Here is a 15333-nt window from a genome sequence, read left to right as displayed (position 1 = left end):
ACTCAAAGATCTGTCTGTTTCTGTGCCTCCAGAATGCTGTGATTAATGGTGTGCACAACCACGCCTGGAACCAACTATATATTTTAATGTTCTAAAAAACAATGCTTTTGAGATAAATAAGAATAAAAATAAGATAACAGTCTATTAGAAAAGGTAAGCATCTATTTTATTTGCATTTCTTGTATGAATTCTTAAAGTAACTACATAGAAAAGCTTTGCTTTGCTTCTCATACTAGAGTATGAACATTACTGGAGATAATACTGAGAGAATGATAAACATCAGAGGATAAAAATAAAATTATAAATGTTCCTTTCCTTAACTCAAAATGGAGTTATAGCCCTAATAAATCCATCATAAGTTATACATATCTAGGAACAGAAATGCATCTAACCTAGCAACCACCACAGCTGTTGAGCTGTAGGGCATCAACTGTTCTCCATGACCAAAATGCATGACTGGTTTGATCCCTGGGAGGATATTATTGGCTAGGAACCATGGTCCGCTGCTGCTTAGCATTTAGATATTAAGAAAGCTTTATACTGCATACAAACTAGGCTTAAAAAGAACCAAACTGCAAAACTGAAGTATACAAGTTACTTTCACGCCATTATAAAGTACAAAAATTCTATTGAACCATATGTAAGTCAAGGACAATGCTTATAAATTAACTGACTTTGGAAACTGATGAAAATACACAAAAATAAAAAATGGTATTAGAAGGCTGGAGAGAAAGACCAGAGGTTAAAAACGCTGGCTGTTTTCCCAGAGGACCCAGATTCCACTCGCAGTATCCACATGGTAGTACACCACCAACTATACTCCAGTCCCAGGAAATCTGACACCCTCTTCTAGTCTATGTGAATGCATGTGCTACATAGGCATACAGCAGGCAAAACACCCCTATACATACACTAAAAATAAAGGAAAAAAAATTAAACCTATTAGTATGATCAAGGGAGCTCAGAAAGCTATCTATCTGATACACACTGCTCTGAACACAGCGGTCCTGAATTTTCATTGGTCAAAGTGTACTTATTTTATTCCTACAAATTCACCCAAGAAACATTACATTATATGTAACCCAAGCCTACAAGATGGAAGATTATAAACACTAAATTCTACAATAGAAACTACTGCCCTCAATTGTATTTTTAAGTAAAACTAAATGGCTTAAACAGACCACAGTGTAAACCTGACAAATTACTCCTTAAACAAAATTTATAATTTATAACAAAATGTCAATAATAGCACTGTACTAACAAACAGTTCTGTCAAAATAGATGAATCTTACCTGTATCTGATTTTTCATCCACAGAGTATTTGAAAACTTTCTGCCGCTCTTCAGCTTGATTCCAAAGGCTGAGCCCTCTAAGGAGCTCTGCGGTGTCCTGTGAGCAATGCTGTGCAATCACTTTCTTTTTGATATCTTTAAGCTCTTCATAGGTGAAATATTCCATTAGCATGGGCTGGAAAACCTAGAGTTAAAAGGATTTATAGGGAAAGAATTTCAATTCACTCAAAACCTTTTACTAATGGCTCAAGCTGAGTACTATGAACGCACAATTCAAAGAGATAAAATTTATAGTTATTATCACTAAACTAAATTTTTAAAAGAACATAGAAAAAGGATCTTTTTCTATGATTCTGTAGGCCTCTCCACAATTTAAAAGAACAAGGTTTTCCTGTACCAAGCTTGTTAAACAGTTGATCATTTTGTTATTATTAGACACTTAGCCCACTACCTGCCTGTGGTAGTTTGAATAAGAATGGCACCCATAGTCTCATATATTTAAATGATTAATCATTAGTAAAATACACTATTTAAGAAGGATTAAAAGGTATGGTCTTGTTGGAGGAAGGGTGTCACTGGAGGTGGGCTTCAGAGTTTCAAAAGGCCTTGCCAAGATCTCTGTGTGTGGGGGGGGGGGGGGTGGTGTTGTCTGTCTGTCTCCCTGCCTACAGATCAGGAAGTAGTTCTTACTTACTTCTCTAACACTACACCTGCCTGCTCCCTGCAGCCATGCTCTCTGTCATGATGATAATGGACTAAGCCCCTGAAACAATATGCAAGGCTCCAATTAAATATTTTCCTTTTGAAGAGAGTTGCTTTGGTCATAGGTACATCTGCACAGCGATGAAACGACTAAGGCACTGCCTTCTGGTACTCAGGGCCTTTTCCATAGATGAATATACTACCCAGTATAATGGAGGCCAAACAACTGTTCTAATTGTCCAACATTGTTCTAATTGCTAGTTTATATTTTACTTCAGTGGGTCTTATGGAACTTTACAGAGACTTCTTCTGCAAAACAGTCCTAATCTCCAATGAATAGGATTATAATCTTTAAATGAAGAACAAGGCTTTGTTGTTGTTTCCAGTTTCATCAATAACTTTGACAGGAATCAGAAGAAACAGCTACAAACTACTCTTAAGGGTAGGCTATATGCCCAGCAGTAGATGGTCAACAAAAGCCAAGCCAAACAGCATCTTTGGAGGTTTCTTCCTCATGTCATGTCAGGACTCTTCTTTCTTTTTTTTATCATATATGTATGTACGTGTATACATATGTATGTGTATAAAATAAGTACATATACATGCCATATATAGATATGTGACAACAGATATTTATTTTTCTTCTCTTCAACTAAGCATTTTTCTTTTTTCTCCTTTTTTTTTTTAATTGAAAATAGGATTTTCTTTTTCCTCTCACATAATATATCTTGGTTACGGTTTCCCCTCAGGGTCCCTTACATGCATATTATGGTTTCCAGTTTGGTGTTTTTATGGGATTCCCAAGGGTGCAAATGAGTGGGTCTCTGATTCTTGTACTTTGCTTGGGTTCTTTTCCTTCTGTTTGTTTGCTGTGTCCAATTCTAATGCATTAGTTTTTGTTTTATCTTACTATATTATGTTATATAATTATCCCACAGAAGCCTGATTGTTTTCTAATGAGAGATAGGAAAGGGGTGGATCAAGATGGAGGGAGAGGGAGGGAAAAGCTAGGAGGAGTAGAGGGAGGGGAACCATAACCAATACATATTATGTGAGAGGAAAAAGAAAAACAGTTTTTCAATTTAAAAGAAGGAGGAGGAGGAGAAAGAAGAAATACTTAGTTTAAGCACTGACTACATATTACATTATAAAAAGTCACTATAATGAGATATGATCAAGTACCAATGAAAGAGCACCAAATCAATGCTTTCCATTCTGGGAGGAATTTAGAAAGTAGGCTGCATTTCTTTTTGTTTAACTCAAGCCAATTTTAAGGGGAAACCATAATTGTGCATCACAATAAATAAGATTTACAGCTAAAAAAAAAAAGTATACAGAGCCCAACAAGGGGGCTGAGTAGATAGGAGTATCTGCTACAAAGACAGATAACCTGAGTAAAATTCCCAGAACCTATGGTGGAAGGGGAAAATTCCCAAAATGCAGAATAAATGTTTAGTATTTGTTTTTGTTTGTTTTTCTTCAAACTAAAGCTGGCTAGTCAGTTAACACAACTTGCTGGTCCTGCAAAGGGCCTCGCTTTGGCTTCTAGCACCCGTATGGTGACTCAAAATCATCTGTAACCTCAGTCCATGGAATCTGGTGTCATCTTTTGGCACATATAGACAAAACACTCAGACATGTAAAATAAAAATAAATCGAGAGAGAGAGAGAGAGAGAGAGAGAGAGAGAGAGAGAGAGAGAGAGGAAGAAAGAAGAAAGAAAGAAAGAAAGAAAGAAAGAAAGAAAGAAAGAAAGAAAGAAAACGGTCCTACATGTAAAATAAAAATAAATCGAGAGAGAGAGAGAGAGAGAGAGAGAGAGAGAGAAAGAAAGAAAGAAAGAAAGAAAGAAAGAAAGAAAGAAAGAAAGAAAGAAAGAAAACGGTCCTCATAGGATAGTTTATCTTCTGCTGGATACTCATTATGGAAAGAAGAAAAATTGTTTGCCATGTATTTACTGATACACTATTTCATGTACATGAGGCACAACAGCGATAAATTTAAAACCACCATTTAATTATTCAAGTCCACTCATGAAAAAAAATATTAAAAGCTCTTTAAATCTAGCATACAGAAAATATTTAAAGATTTACAGAATCTTCTAAAGGTTATGAGAAATTAGTGACAATTATGAACATATATCACAGTGCTATCAAACATAAAAATACATATTTCTTAAGTAATTAAGTTCATTCATTCAGTGAAAGTAGCAAGCTTTCTAAATAAAAATAAATTAACACTGGATTCCATTCATGTTCCCAAAAGAAGGCAGAGGATTCTGTCTACCAATAAAAGATTTTCTTTTTATGCATTATTTTGAAGAAACTGATGCAAAATTGTATTTTCTATTAAATTATGAATATAAATCACAACAAAGAAAAACGCTGCTTACCTCTTCTTCCTCTTTCATGTGAGGAAGAAAATCTCTTGTAAAAGCCTCCAATCTCTCTTTCAGCTGTTTTGCATAATTTAACTGCTCATACTCATTCTAGAAACAAAGAATAACACACATTAGCAGGAAGTAAAGACATATATCTTAAAGCAGCACTCAGGAGAGAGCAGCAAACAGATCTCTAAGTTTGAGGCCAGCCTGGTCTCATACCCAGTTCCACACCAACCAGGACAATATAGCAAGACAGTCTCAAATATACGTAAAGGTTTGCTTCGTTCTATGTTGCCTGATCACAGGAAGTCAACTTAGTCTTCTTTTAGCATAAAGATATCCTTAGAGTTAGGATGCAGCTCAAGGCCGGAGCACTTACTAATATGCCTGACACTGTACACTCAGCCTTGGCACCACCACCCACTCAGAGTCCTTAAATAATAAGCTTTGAATTCCCTAGTAACCCTAATCTTTGGTTGTTTTTTATTAATTTTATTAAAATACAGCAAGTATATTTTAAAATATACTATAAAAAGGTTTTATAATACATTTAATGCTATCCTAACAGATCACATCTATTACCATTTATAAAGGCAAGAAACATTTTAGAGTTCTAGATACCTCTCAACAGCCAAACATTTCTTCCACACATGAATTAAAATCACATTTCCCTGTAACTTATTCATCTGTTCTCTCTTCTCAATGAAAAAATATGGGAAACTTACAAAACAATGAAATATTTTAAAAATATACTGATACTGTGGTGATTTGAATGAGAATATTTCCAAAGGCTTCAGTGTCTGTATCTGGTTCCCAATCAGTGGCACTGTTTGGGGAGACTTGGGAGGTGTGGCCTTGCTGAAATAAGTACGTCACTCAGGGCAGAATTTGAGAGACAAAAATTCTCATCATTTCCAGTTCAGTCTTTCTACTTCCTGCTTCCTATTTGTGGTTTAAGAACTGAGTACTCAGCTCTCAGTAGCTGCCAGTTCCCAACACACCTATCTGCTCACACACTCACACACATACTCACACACACACATACACTGGAATGTTTAGGGACTCATCCCTCTGGAACTCTAAGCTCCAAATAACCCTTTCATAAATTTTCTTGGTCAGGGTGTTTTATTACAGCAATAAAAAAGTAACTAAGACAGGTACTATTTCATTCTTTCTGTGGCCAGTTTTTTTCATTTAGATAATTTATTCACCTAATTTCCAATATTCAGCTCAATGTTGAATTCTGCTGAGATTTTACACATCCTTTAAGCATTTCCATGTATGGCTTCCAATTGCACTTCTATGTTAATAATTATCAAATTTGCTTTTCACACTAGTTCACTCTTTCTGCTCTTCAAATCTACCAGTGTCTTCTCTTCCTAATAATAAATACATGGTTATATTACATAAAAAGTTCAGAATAAGGCTTAATCCCTAGACCTCTTTCATGTACAAAGTCTAATACAATTCTCTTTCCCCTTTCCTCTAGCACTTTATAAAATCAGAGTATTCCATTGGTCGTAGGTCCTACATAATTTTCAAGCATGTACCTTCCCTTATATTTTTTAAAAAGCACTACTTTGGTTCAAACATTACTAACTACATAATACACGACTGTGTTATAAAATGCCAAGCGTACAAAGGAGTATTCAATAGAAAAGTTACCCTCCCTTCTGCTACTACTCAGTATGCTTTCCTCTACTAACCAACCACCTCCCCTGTGGATACAGACCAAGGGTTCCTCCTCCTACAGACTACTGGTAGAATTCTTTAGTTTGTTTTCTGGTCTTCAAAACTGATCCTCCAAGTGAAGGGTATATGGTGGCTTGGTGGAGTTATAAACTCCTATGCTTTACTGAACTGAAAGGGTTAAATGAAGATTAACTTTCAAATATTTTTAAGACTAATATAATTAAGAAAGTGTACATACATCCTTATTGTAAACTACATGCATTTTCTTTTTCAATATTACTTTGTTTCTAAGATAAAAATCTCACTATGTAACCTTGGCTGGCCGTGAACTAGTGAACCTCCTGCCTCACCCTACTGACTACTGAAATCTCAGATGAGTGCCACCATTCATGCCATAAAACTGAAACCGTCATCTTTAACCACTGTGCTTCCTACAATAGGGAAAAGTAAAATACATAAACACTATGACTGCCATTCCATTTTTTCCCACTATTACAGACTGAAGTCAAGGCCTTTTATGCTAGCAAGAACTCTACTCCTGAGTTACATCTTCCATCTTCAATTTTATTAGTTAGTTTTGTTTGAGAACAGATCTCACTATGCAGCCCTAGCTGGCCTGGAACTTACTATGATCTACCAGGCTGACCTTGAACTCATAACAATTCACTTTCTTCTGACTCCAGATTGCTGGGATTAAAGGTATATGCTTCTAAATCTGGCACCATTTTTAATTTTAAATAAAATGTATGGAACTGAAGTGTTATTCTAAACAAAAATTATACCTTTAGTCACCAGTACCTACATTAACACCTTTGCTTTTAAGAATTCAACAAATGTTTGTTAACAATTTTGGTAGTTAAAATTTCAACTTACAAAACTTCAAAATTTGGTGGTCACCAAAAACAACAATAAAAACTTTATTAGGAATTAATAAAAGGCCAGTTCCAAAGACTCTTACCAGACCTGAGTTAGATCCTCTGAATCCTCTTTTCAATTAGGTAGGGCCTCAGATTCTGTCCTTAGCCTCTCAGGTCAATTCTGGTAGGAATCCCACTGAGGCAGCTAATCATATCATCTGCTCTCAGTTTCTGACCATGGACATAGCCCATCACATCCCTTACTACTCAGCCTCAGGATTTCATACACTGGCTATCTCAGTAAAAATCCCCAAGAGTTCATCTTTTATCTTTTGGGTCCTAATGTTTTTTCTCAGTAATTTTCTATCCACTGGCTCTTCCTTGCTTCTTCTTGGCTCTGAACACCTGTTTTGTTCTTGTATTCAAAACTGACCTTTCTCTGTTTTACTACAAGCCTCCACTGTAACCATTCCTCACGAACAGCCTTTCTAGCCATCATGAATAAATCAAGTGTTTTTCTTTAAAATAATACCATTTACTAAAGTTGCTAATAAAAATTACAGAGGCAGAATGGCACTACATCCAACACTTACATATCAATTTTTCAACTCACCTTAACATTCTTCAGCCCCTTTTCAAAGAGACTAAGCATCTCGGAGAGTTTATTGTCAGAATGTACATTGTAGATGGTCTGACTGCGTTGCTGAAGTAAACCAATAATGTATTCATTCTCAATTTGCTCATGCATTTTAAACTCCTTGAAAGTAGCATATAGAGACTGCAGAAGAGCACGGAAGTCGTTGTTGTTGGAAAAGTTGGTTTTAGAAAGCTGAATAAAAATTTAAAAAGACAGTAAATAGATGCAAATAAGAGACAATGTAACAAGAAACATCCAACGCATACCTAAAGTTTTGTTCATAGCAAGGTATTTCCTTTATATCAATTACATTAAAGCACAAAGAAAAGACGTTCATAAAATAATAATTCATAGTTGTATAATTTAAAAGTGCCTTAGACTAAGAATATGTTGGCTGGCATTCTCAAATACCTGAAGATAAAGGAAAAATATCACATAGTTTACTTAAGTGAAAAGATCAGACCAAGTTCCCTTCACGCCTAAAAGTCCCTTTCTCTGTATCATACTCATACCAAAGACACCTAGAAGGATAAGCCTAGGATAATGTGACTTCTTTTCCTTTGTTCAAAATGCTCTTCGTGCTCTTACACTACTACCATTTAAAAACTGGAAAATACTTCACTATAATTTAAATTTCAGTGTCAAGATGAAACTATTTAGGAAATAGTATAAAATATAGAGTTATTACAACATTACTAGATAATTTAAGAGAAGTGCACATACACACACACCACACAGATGCACTTTTTTTCTTGAGAGAGGGAGAGAGAGGGTGTCTGTATGTAGACCTGGTTACCCTGAAACTCACTATGAAAACCAGGCTGGTCTGAACTCACAGAGACCCATCTGCCTCTACATCAAGAACTGGGATTAAAGGCATGACCAACCACACTCACAAGAGAAGTATATTTTTAAGAAAACTGACAAAAATATGTAACACCTTAAGTATGCCATCGTTTTTTAAATTCCACTATTCAATTGGATAAAAATTCCTATTCCAGTGTAATTCCAAGCTTTGGCACTTAACAGAAAATTAAATTCTAATACTTAAAATACACAAAGAAATTTGTTTCTGCTGGGTGGTAGTGGCACACGCCTTTAATCCCAGCACTGGGCGGGGAGGAGAGACAAAGGTGGGTGGATTTCTATGAGTTCAAGGCCAGCCTAGTCTACAAGAGCTAGTTCCAGGACAGGCCCCAATGTTACAGAGAAACCTTGTCTCAAAAAACAGGAAAAAAAAAAAAAAAAAGGAAAGACGGGGGGAATTTGTTTCAAAATTCAAAGTAAGCTAAGCATAGTGACACATGACTTTAATCCCAGAGTTTAGGAGGCAGAGGCAAGTGGATCTCTGTGGGTTCAAGGCCAGCCTGGTTTACAGGGTTGACTCTGTTCCCTCATCCCCCACAGAGTCATGTGTTTGAATGCATGCTTCATAGGGAATGGCACTATTAGGAGATGTGGACTTATTGGAGTAGGTGTGGTCTTGTTGGAGGAAGGCTTTGAGGTCTCATATTTGCTCAAGCCATGCCCAGTGTGCCAGTTCACCTTCTATTGCTCAGGATGTAGAACTCTCAGCTCCTTTTCTAGCACCATGTCTGCCTACATGTTGCCATGCTTCTCACCATGATGATAATGGACTAAACCTCTGAACTGTAAGTCAACCCCAATTAAATGCTTTCCTTTATAAGAGTTGCCATCGTCATAGTGTCTCTTCACAGCAACTGAAACCCCAACTTAAGACACTGCTCTACATAGTGAGTTTCAGGACAATTAGGGCTATATAGAGAGACCCTGCCTAAATAAATAAATTCAAAGTCATATTCAAATCTTCCATTATCTTTATTAAATCTAATTTCTACTGTTCAATTTAATTACAAAATTCATTTTAAATGGGAAACAACTGGGTTAAATATAACAGGGCAAATGTTACTAACACCAAACATCTTAGGCTTCCTTTCCAAAGTGTGGTCCTGTCTTCCTGAAGAGGGGGGCACTCTAAGCTGTCTTAGTAGCCTTACACAGCAAGAACTGCGGTGAAGAACACTGAAAAAAAGGACATTAAAACTGAGGTAAAGCCAATCTGCAGAGAACAGAACTAAGTATCTTCTTTAAAAGGCAGTAAGTATTAGCGTAAGAATCACAGAGATCCACAGATTACTAAGATTCCCTAAGAGACCCAGCTCTATCATTTATTTAGCTGGGTAACTTTTGTCTCTCAAAGTCTTTGATTCTACTTGATGCTAACTGGGAACAAAATGCCTATACTTCAAAGCATTATCATTGTTTAAAAATTAAATATTCATGTTTGTAAATTTGGATACTTTTTGCTCTATTCTAATCATCAGTGAACAGCTATGATGGGCCAGATACTGTTCTTGGTACATGAGAATACACAGGGAAAAAAATAAAGATCTCCGCCTTTATGGAGCTGACACTCTACTGAAGAGAAGAAAATGAATAGTTAACCATAATACACGAATCAATCATCTAGCTCAGGGGTTGGCAACATTTCTGTAGAGTCAGACAGTAAATATTTAAATTTTCCCAGGCTAGAGGCCTACACCAGTTACTTAACTCAGCTGCTACAGCCCAAAGAGGAATCACAGCTAAAATGTAAGTAAAAGACTATTACTTTATTTCTATAAAATTTTGTATTTAATGACACTGAAGTTTAAAGTTTCATACAATTTTCACATGTCACAAAATAAGCTTTCAACTATTTAACAATGTAAAAATAATGCTTAGCTCTTTTCCACATTAGAAGAAATTATGGACAACAGACTTGAAGAAATTCACACTTCAGATTTTAAGAATGTTCTGAAATACCACACCAGATTACAACAAGCTTCATTAGTGGTTAATAGCTACAAATAATAACATGGGTAGTTTTGTTTAAATCGGGTTTGAAGCTGTTAGGGAGGGCTTTAAAAGTCTTAGTATAAGAGGCTGGGGATATGGTTCAGCAATAGAAAGCACATCCTGACAAGCACAAAGCTATAGGTTTGATCTCAAACCCAAAATGAAAAAAAATTGTTAGTAAGTAAAAAGCATTAACAAAAGCCGTACACTTTTGATGCCCACAAAGTATACAGTACACTGAAGAGTTGAGAAAGTCCGTACAGTTAACAACTAGTCTGTATTTGAAAGTTACTACTAGAGTAGATCTGAAGCATGTTTTTCTTCTATCGATACAAAAAACTTAAATATGTAATGGATGTGCTAATCAATTAGATTGAGTAACTATTAAACATTGCAAGTGTATACATACCACTGTATATCCTGAATATATATAATTTTCTTAATTATACTTTAAAGCTAAAAAAAAAATCAGATTTGAAAAAGTGCTTTCTGGAAGGAAAAATAGTTTCATTTTTATTAAATCCTTAATATTTGTTGCCATGATGACTACATGAATAAGATCAAAAATAAAGAAAAAAAGAAAAGAAATGGGAAACAGGGTTCTTTTTTGTTTGTCTGTTTGTTCTGTTTTTCGAGGCAGGGTTTCTCTGTAGTCTTGGAGCATGCCTGAACTCACTTGGTAGACCAGGCTGTCCTTGAACTCACAGAGATCCACCTGTCTCTGCCTCCTGAGTGCTGGGACTAAAGTCATGCACCACCACTGCACAGTGGAAAGAGGGTTCTTAAGCTATGACCCCATCAATTTTTCTCCACATAAAAATAATTTTGTTACGACAGCCTACAGTATGGGAAAAGGTCTTTACTAACCCTACATCAGAGGTCTGATCTCCAAAATATACAAAGAACTCAAGAAATTGGACACCAAAAGAACACATAATCTAATAAGAAAATTGGAGTACAGACCTAAACAGAGAACTCTCAACAGAGGTATCTAAAATGGCTGAAAGACACTTAAGGAAATGTTCAACATCCTTAGTCATCAGAGAAATGCAAATCAAAACAACTCTGAGATTCCATCTTACACCTGAAAAAATGGCCAAGATCAGTAACACTGATGACAACTTATGCTGGAGAGGTTGTGGGGGAAAGGGAACACTTCTGCATTGCTGGTGGGAACGCAAGCTGGTACAACCCCTTTAGATGTCAGTGTGGCGATTTCTCAGAAAATTAGCAAACAACGTTCCTCAAGACCCAGTAATACCACTTTTGGGTATATATCCAGAGGATGCTCAATCGTGCCACAAGGACATGTGCTCAACTATGTTCATAGCACTAGACCAAAGAATGGATGAGGAAAATGTGGTACATTTACACGATGGAGTGCTACACAGCAGAAAAAATGACATTTTGAGTTTTGCAGGCAAATGGATGGAGCTAGAAAACATTATTTTGAGTGAGGTAACCCAGACACAGAAAGACAATTATCACATGTACTCACTCATGGGTGGTTTTTAAATATAAAGCAATAAAAGCCAGCCTACAAACCACAATCCCAGAGAACTTAGACAACAAGAGGACACTAAGAGAGACTTACATAGATCTAATCTACATGGGAAGTAGAAAAAGACAAGATCTCCTGAGTGAACTGGGAGCATGGGGACCTTGGGGGAGGGCTAAAGGGGGGAGGAGAGAGGTAGGGAGGGGAGCAGAGAAAAATGCAGAGCTCAATGAATACCAATAAAAAGATAATCTTGTTTTGGAATCAGGAGTTAGTGATTTAACAATTAACAGCATCCACGCTGTAGCTCAGTGGTAGAGCATTTAGCAATCTTCAATACCATAAAATAAAAACAAAGAAACAAAAGAGCCAGGACACACACCACACAACTCTTTAAATATCTATATGAATGGTTGTCTCAAAATTTTATTTGCTTCTATAAAGATATTTAAACACTTAAGATTTAGAAAAACCTGGACAGTATTTTAAGGTATACTGAAGCTTATAATGTGCTAGAGTCTAAAACTGTTTTGAAGTATTATTTCTTAAGACAACATTACAATATAGGTTTATCATACCCATTTTACAGATTAGAAAACAGGTTAAGAGAAATAATTTGTCCTCAATCGCATTAAACATTCAATAATGGAGATTCAGCTTCTGTAACTAATTTATGTCATAGATAAAATCTCTATCCCACACTGAAAGCTATCTTTTTGGATTCAAGACAGTAACTAGTCAGAATAATTGCTCCAAAATAAAGGTCTCACTGTAAGGAACACAGTCGTTCTCCCCCTCACCCCCCCCCCCGAAGATAAAAGGGAAGATCTAGGGACAGTTTAGTTTGTCACCAATGGAGAAGTACTACAGATATAGGGTGTGTATGAGCCAAGAATGTGGCCAAAACATTTTACAATGCAGAGGACAGCCCCCACAACAAATTCTGTAGCCCAAATGTCAACTGTGCTTTAGCTGAGAAATGCTGCTCTAGGCAAGTGTTTCCCAAATATTGTTTACTACAAATATCTTGTCAGTCCCTCACTATATAAAATGGGTGAAACAATGTAATGAGATCCAAATGGAGAACAAACACTTCAAAGATAATTCAGAAAAAACTATCTCCCTCTGTACTCTGGGAAGTATTTACAGTTCCACTTTCCTTTTCTAATGCTATGTCTAATGCACAAAGCTGATTTATGACCTACTAATGAGTCATAAGACATACTGTGAAAAACATGGCTCTATGGTAGAATGAAAACTCACTAGTAGTCTACACAATAATACACTCTGGTGCCTCCACATTCAACAAAGAACCTACATCTACCAAGACACAACCAACAAACAGCAAAACAGTAACATGGTATATTTCACATAAAAATGTATAACTGGCTTTCTGTCTCAAGACACTATACAGGCTAAAATATAAACGCTGGCCTAAAAACTGCCAAAAAAAATAATGTAATATAAAGCCAGTAAGTTCAAAATAGCTACAAAAAAACTAAGAATCCAAACATTACCACCCCAACAGCACTTTATTTTCTGTCCAATTAGCCAGGCCATACTTTCAGTTAACCAGAGATATACACTCAATGAAGAAGATTTAGTATGCTCTGGCCAAATTTATAGATGGAAAAAATGACCTATAACTGTTTTGCATAAAAACAGTAATAAGCAACAAGTGAGGAAGGCTAAAAATCATGGCTTTCAGAGGGAGGAAAAAAAATCTAGGATTAAAATTCAGGTTCTACTAATTGCTGAGTGAGCTAGGTAAGTTATTTAACCACTAAGACTATTTCCTCACTTTTAAATGTGGGATAACACTTGTCTTAGAAAGCTCTTGTAAGGATTATAAAAATAATGTCAGTATGTAGTAAGAATCCATTAAACTCCCTGTTTCTTCCTCTCAGCTCAAAATTCAGCATTATATTCACTAAGCCAACCTTCCCAAATGCCAGTACATTTTTACAGGTATACAGAATTAAAATTGAAAAAAAAACAAAAAACTGACCATAAAGCTACATTCAAGTTTCTGAAAGTAATCTATTCAACTTTGCATTTTTTTTTTTTTCGAGACAGGGTTTCTCTGTGGTTTTGGAGCCTGTCCTGGAACTGGCTCTTGTTGACCAGGCTAGTCTCGAACTCACAGAGATCCGCCTGCCTCTGCCTCCCGAGTGCTAGGATTAAAGGCGTGCGCCACCACCGCCCGGCTCAACTTTGCATTTATCTTCTTCTTAGTTTTGGTTATAAAATATCTTTTTTTATAAGTGATAAAAGTAGATGACACTTCTTAATATCCTTACTTGAAAAATTTAGGCACCCCAAGTGCTTTCACCTGTTATTTTTAATGGGGGGGGGGGCTGCCTACACGCATGTCTAGGCACCACACGCCTATCTGATCCCGGTGGAGGACAGAAGGGAACATGAGATCCCCTAGAACTGAAGCTACAGACTATTGTGACCTGCCATCTTGGTGCTGGGAAGAGAACCTGGGTCCTGTGGAAGATCTCTCAAGACCCTCCCTTCACCTTTAACTCGTCTATGAACACATCTGGAGATCTCTAGAGACACTGCATAACTGTTCTCAGAAATCACTTCAGAGACTACTCCTCATGTTTACTGTGGACATGACCGTGTGCTTCCTCCCTTTTGCTCCCACTGCACTCTTCCTGGATTTCTGTGTTATCATAGATGGTAGTGTGTATGTAACTGGGACCCCTAAGGAAGAGCACCCACATCTCACAATGACAACAGAAACTACTACAGGGCAGACAGAAAAGAATCAATGGAGTTAAGTTTTGAGGATTGAAGAGAATGCTGGAAACTGGGAAGAAAATGGGACAAGCATTATCTACCATTTGGTACAAATTTTAACTACATATTCCAATTTGGGAGGTCAGTGAATTATCAAACAAAATTCTCTGAAGACTGTTACAAAACACATCAAAAACTACTGTAGCTTCAGATGAAGATAATTAAGCTGGAAGTCTTAATACTGACTTGGGTGGTTACAGCTCTAGCTTACATAAGCCCTTACCTAAACCATCCAGGCCTACAACTCCCCAGGTATCATACAGAAACAAATATTAGTTTTCCTTGAGCCAAAGGCCTGTTGTCTGCATAGCAGAGATAAAGAAACCGTTCCAAACCACCTTTTTCAAAAACAAGAAGACAAAAAAACGAAGTCAAAACAAAAAGTGCACATACACACACACTATAGTCTGTTTTTTTTATGGTTGAAAACTACTTCTAAGCAGAGTGTATATGCAGTGAGAAGCCATTAGAGAAAACTAGGTATTAGTGCAAATTGCTTCTAGGTTAGGGGTGTGACTTTGCATCCACTTCCCCTTCCCAAAGCTTGTACTTTGTCTGGATACATTTTTTAGTATGAGAAAATCCACAGGCGATACATTAAAC

The 15333-nt window shown here is 36.5% G+C and overlaps 1 protein-coding gene across 1 annotated transcript in view; it reads right to left on the bottom strand.

The window, feature by feature from the left end:
* The window catches only part of Fbxl5 (F-box and leucine rich repeat protein 5), a 42894-nt gene that overhangs the window by 24540 nt on the left and 3021 nt on the right, over positions 1 to 15333 (bottom strand). Inside the window, exons 2-4 of the mRNA XM_038331652.1 lie at positions 7539 to 7754; positions 4386 to 4481; positions 1293 to 1476 (exon numbers count right to left, since the gene is read on the bottom strand). Of these exons, the coding sequence (XP_038187580.1) occupies positions 1293 to 1476; positions 4386 to 4481; positions 7539 to 7754 (496 nt within the window). The remainder of the gene's footprint in view (positions 1 to 1292; positions 1477 to 4385; positions 4482 to 7538; positions 7755 to 15333) is intronic.

Source organism: Arvicola amphibius, chromosome 1 (assembly GCF_903992535.2).
Source record: "Arvicola amphibius chromosome 1, mArvAmp1.2, whole genome shotgun sequence".
Taxonomy (NCBI): Eukaryota; Metazoa; Chordata; class Mammalia; order Rodentia; family Cricetidae; genus Arvicola; species Arvicola amphibius.
Note: the sequence above shows the minus strand (reverse complement) of the source record. Positions and strands in the feature narration are given on the sequence as shown.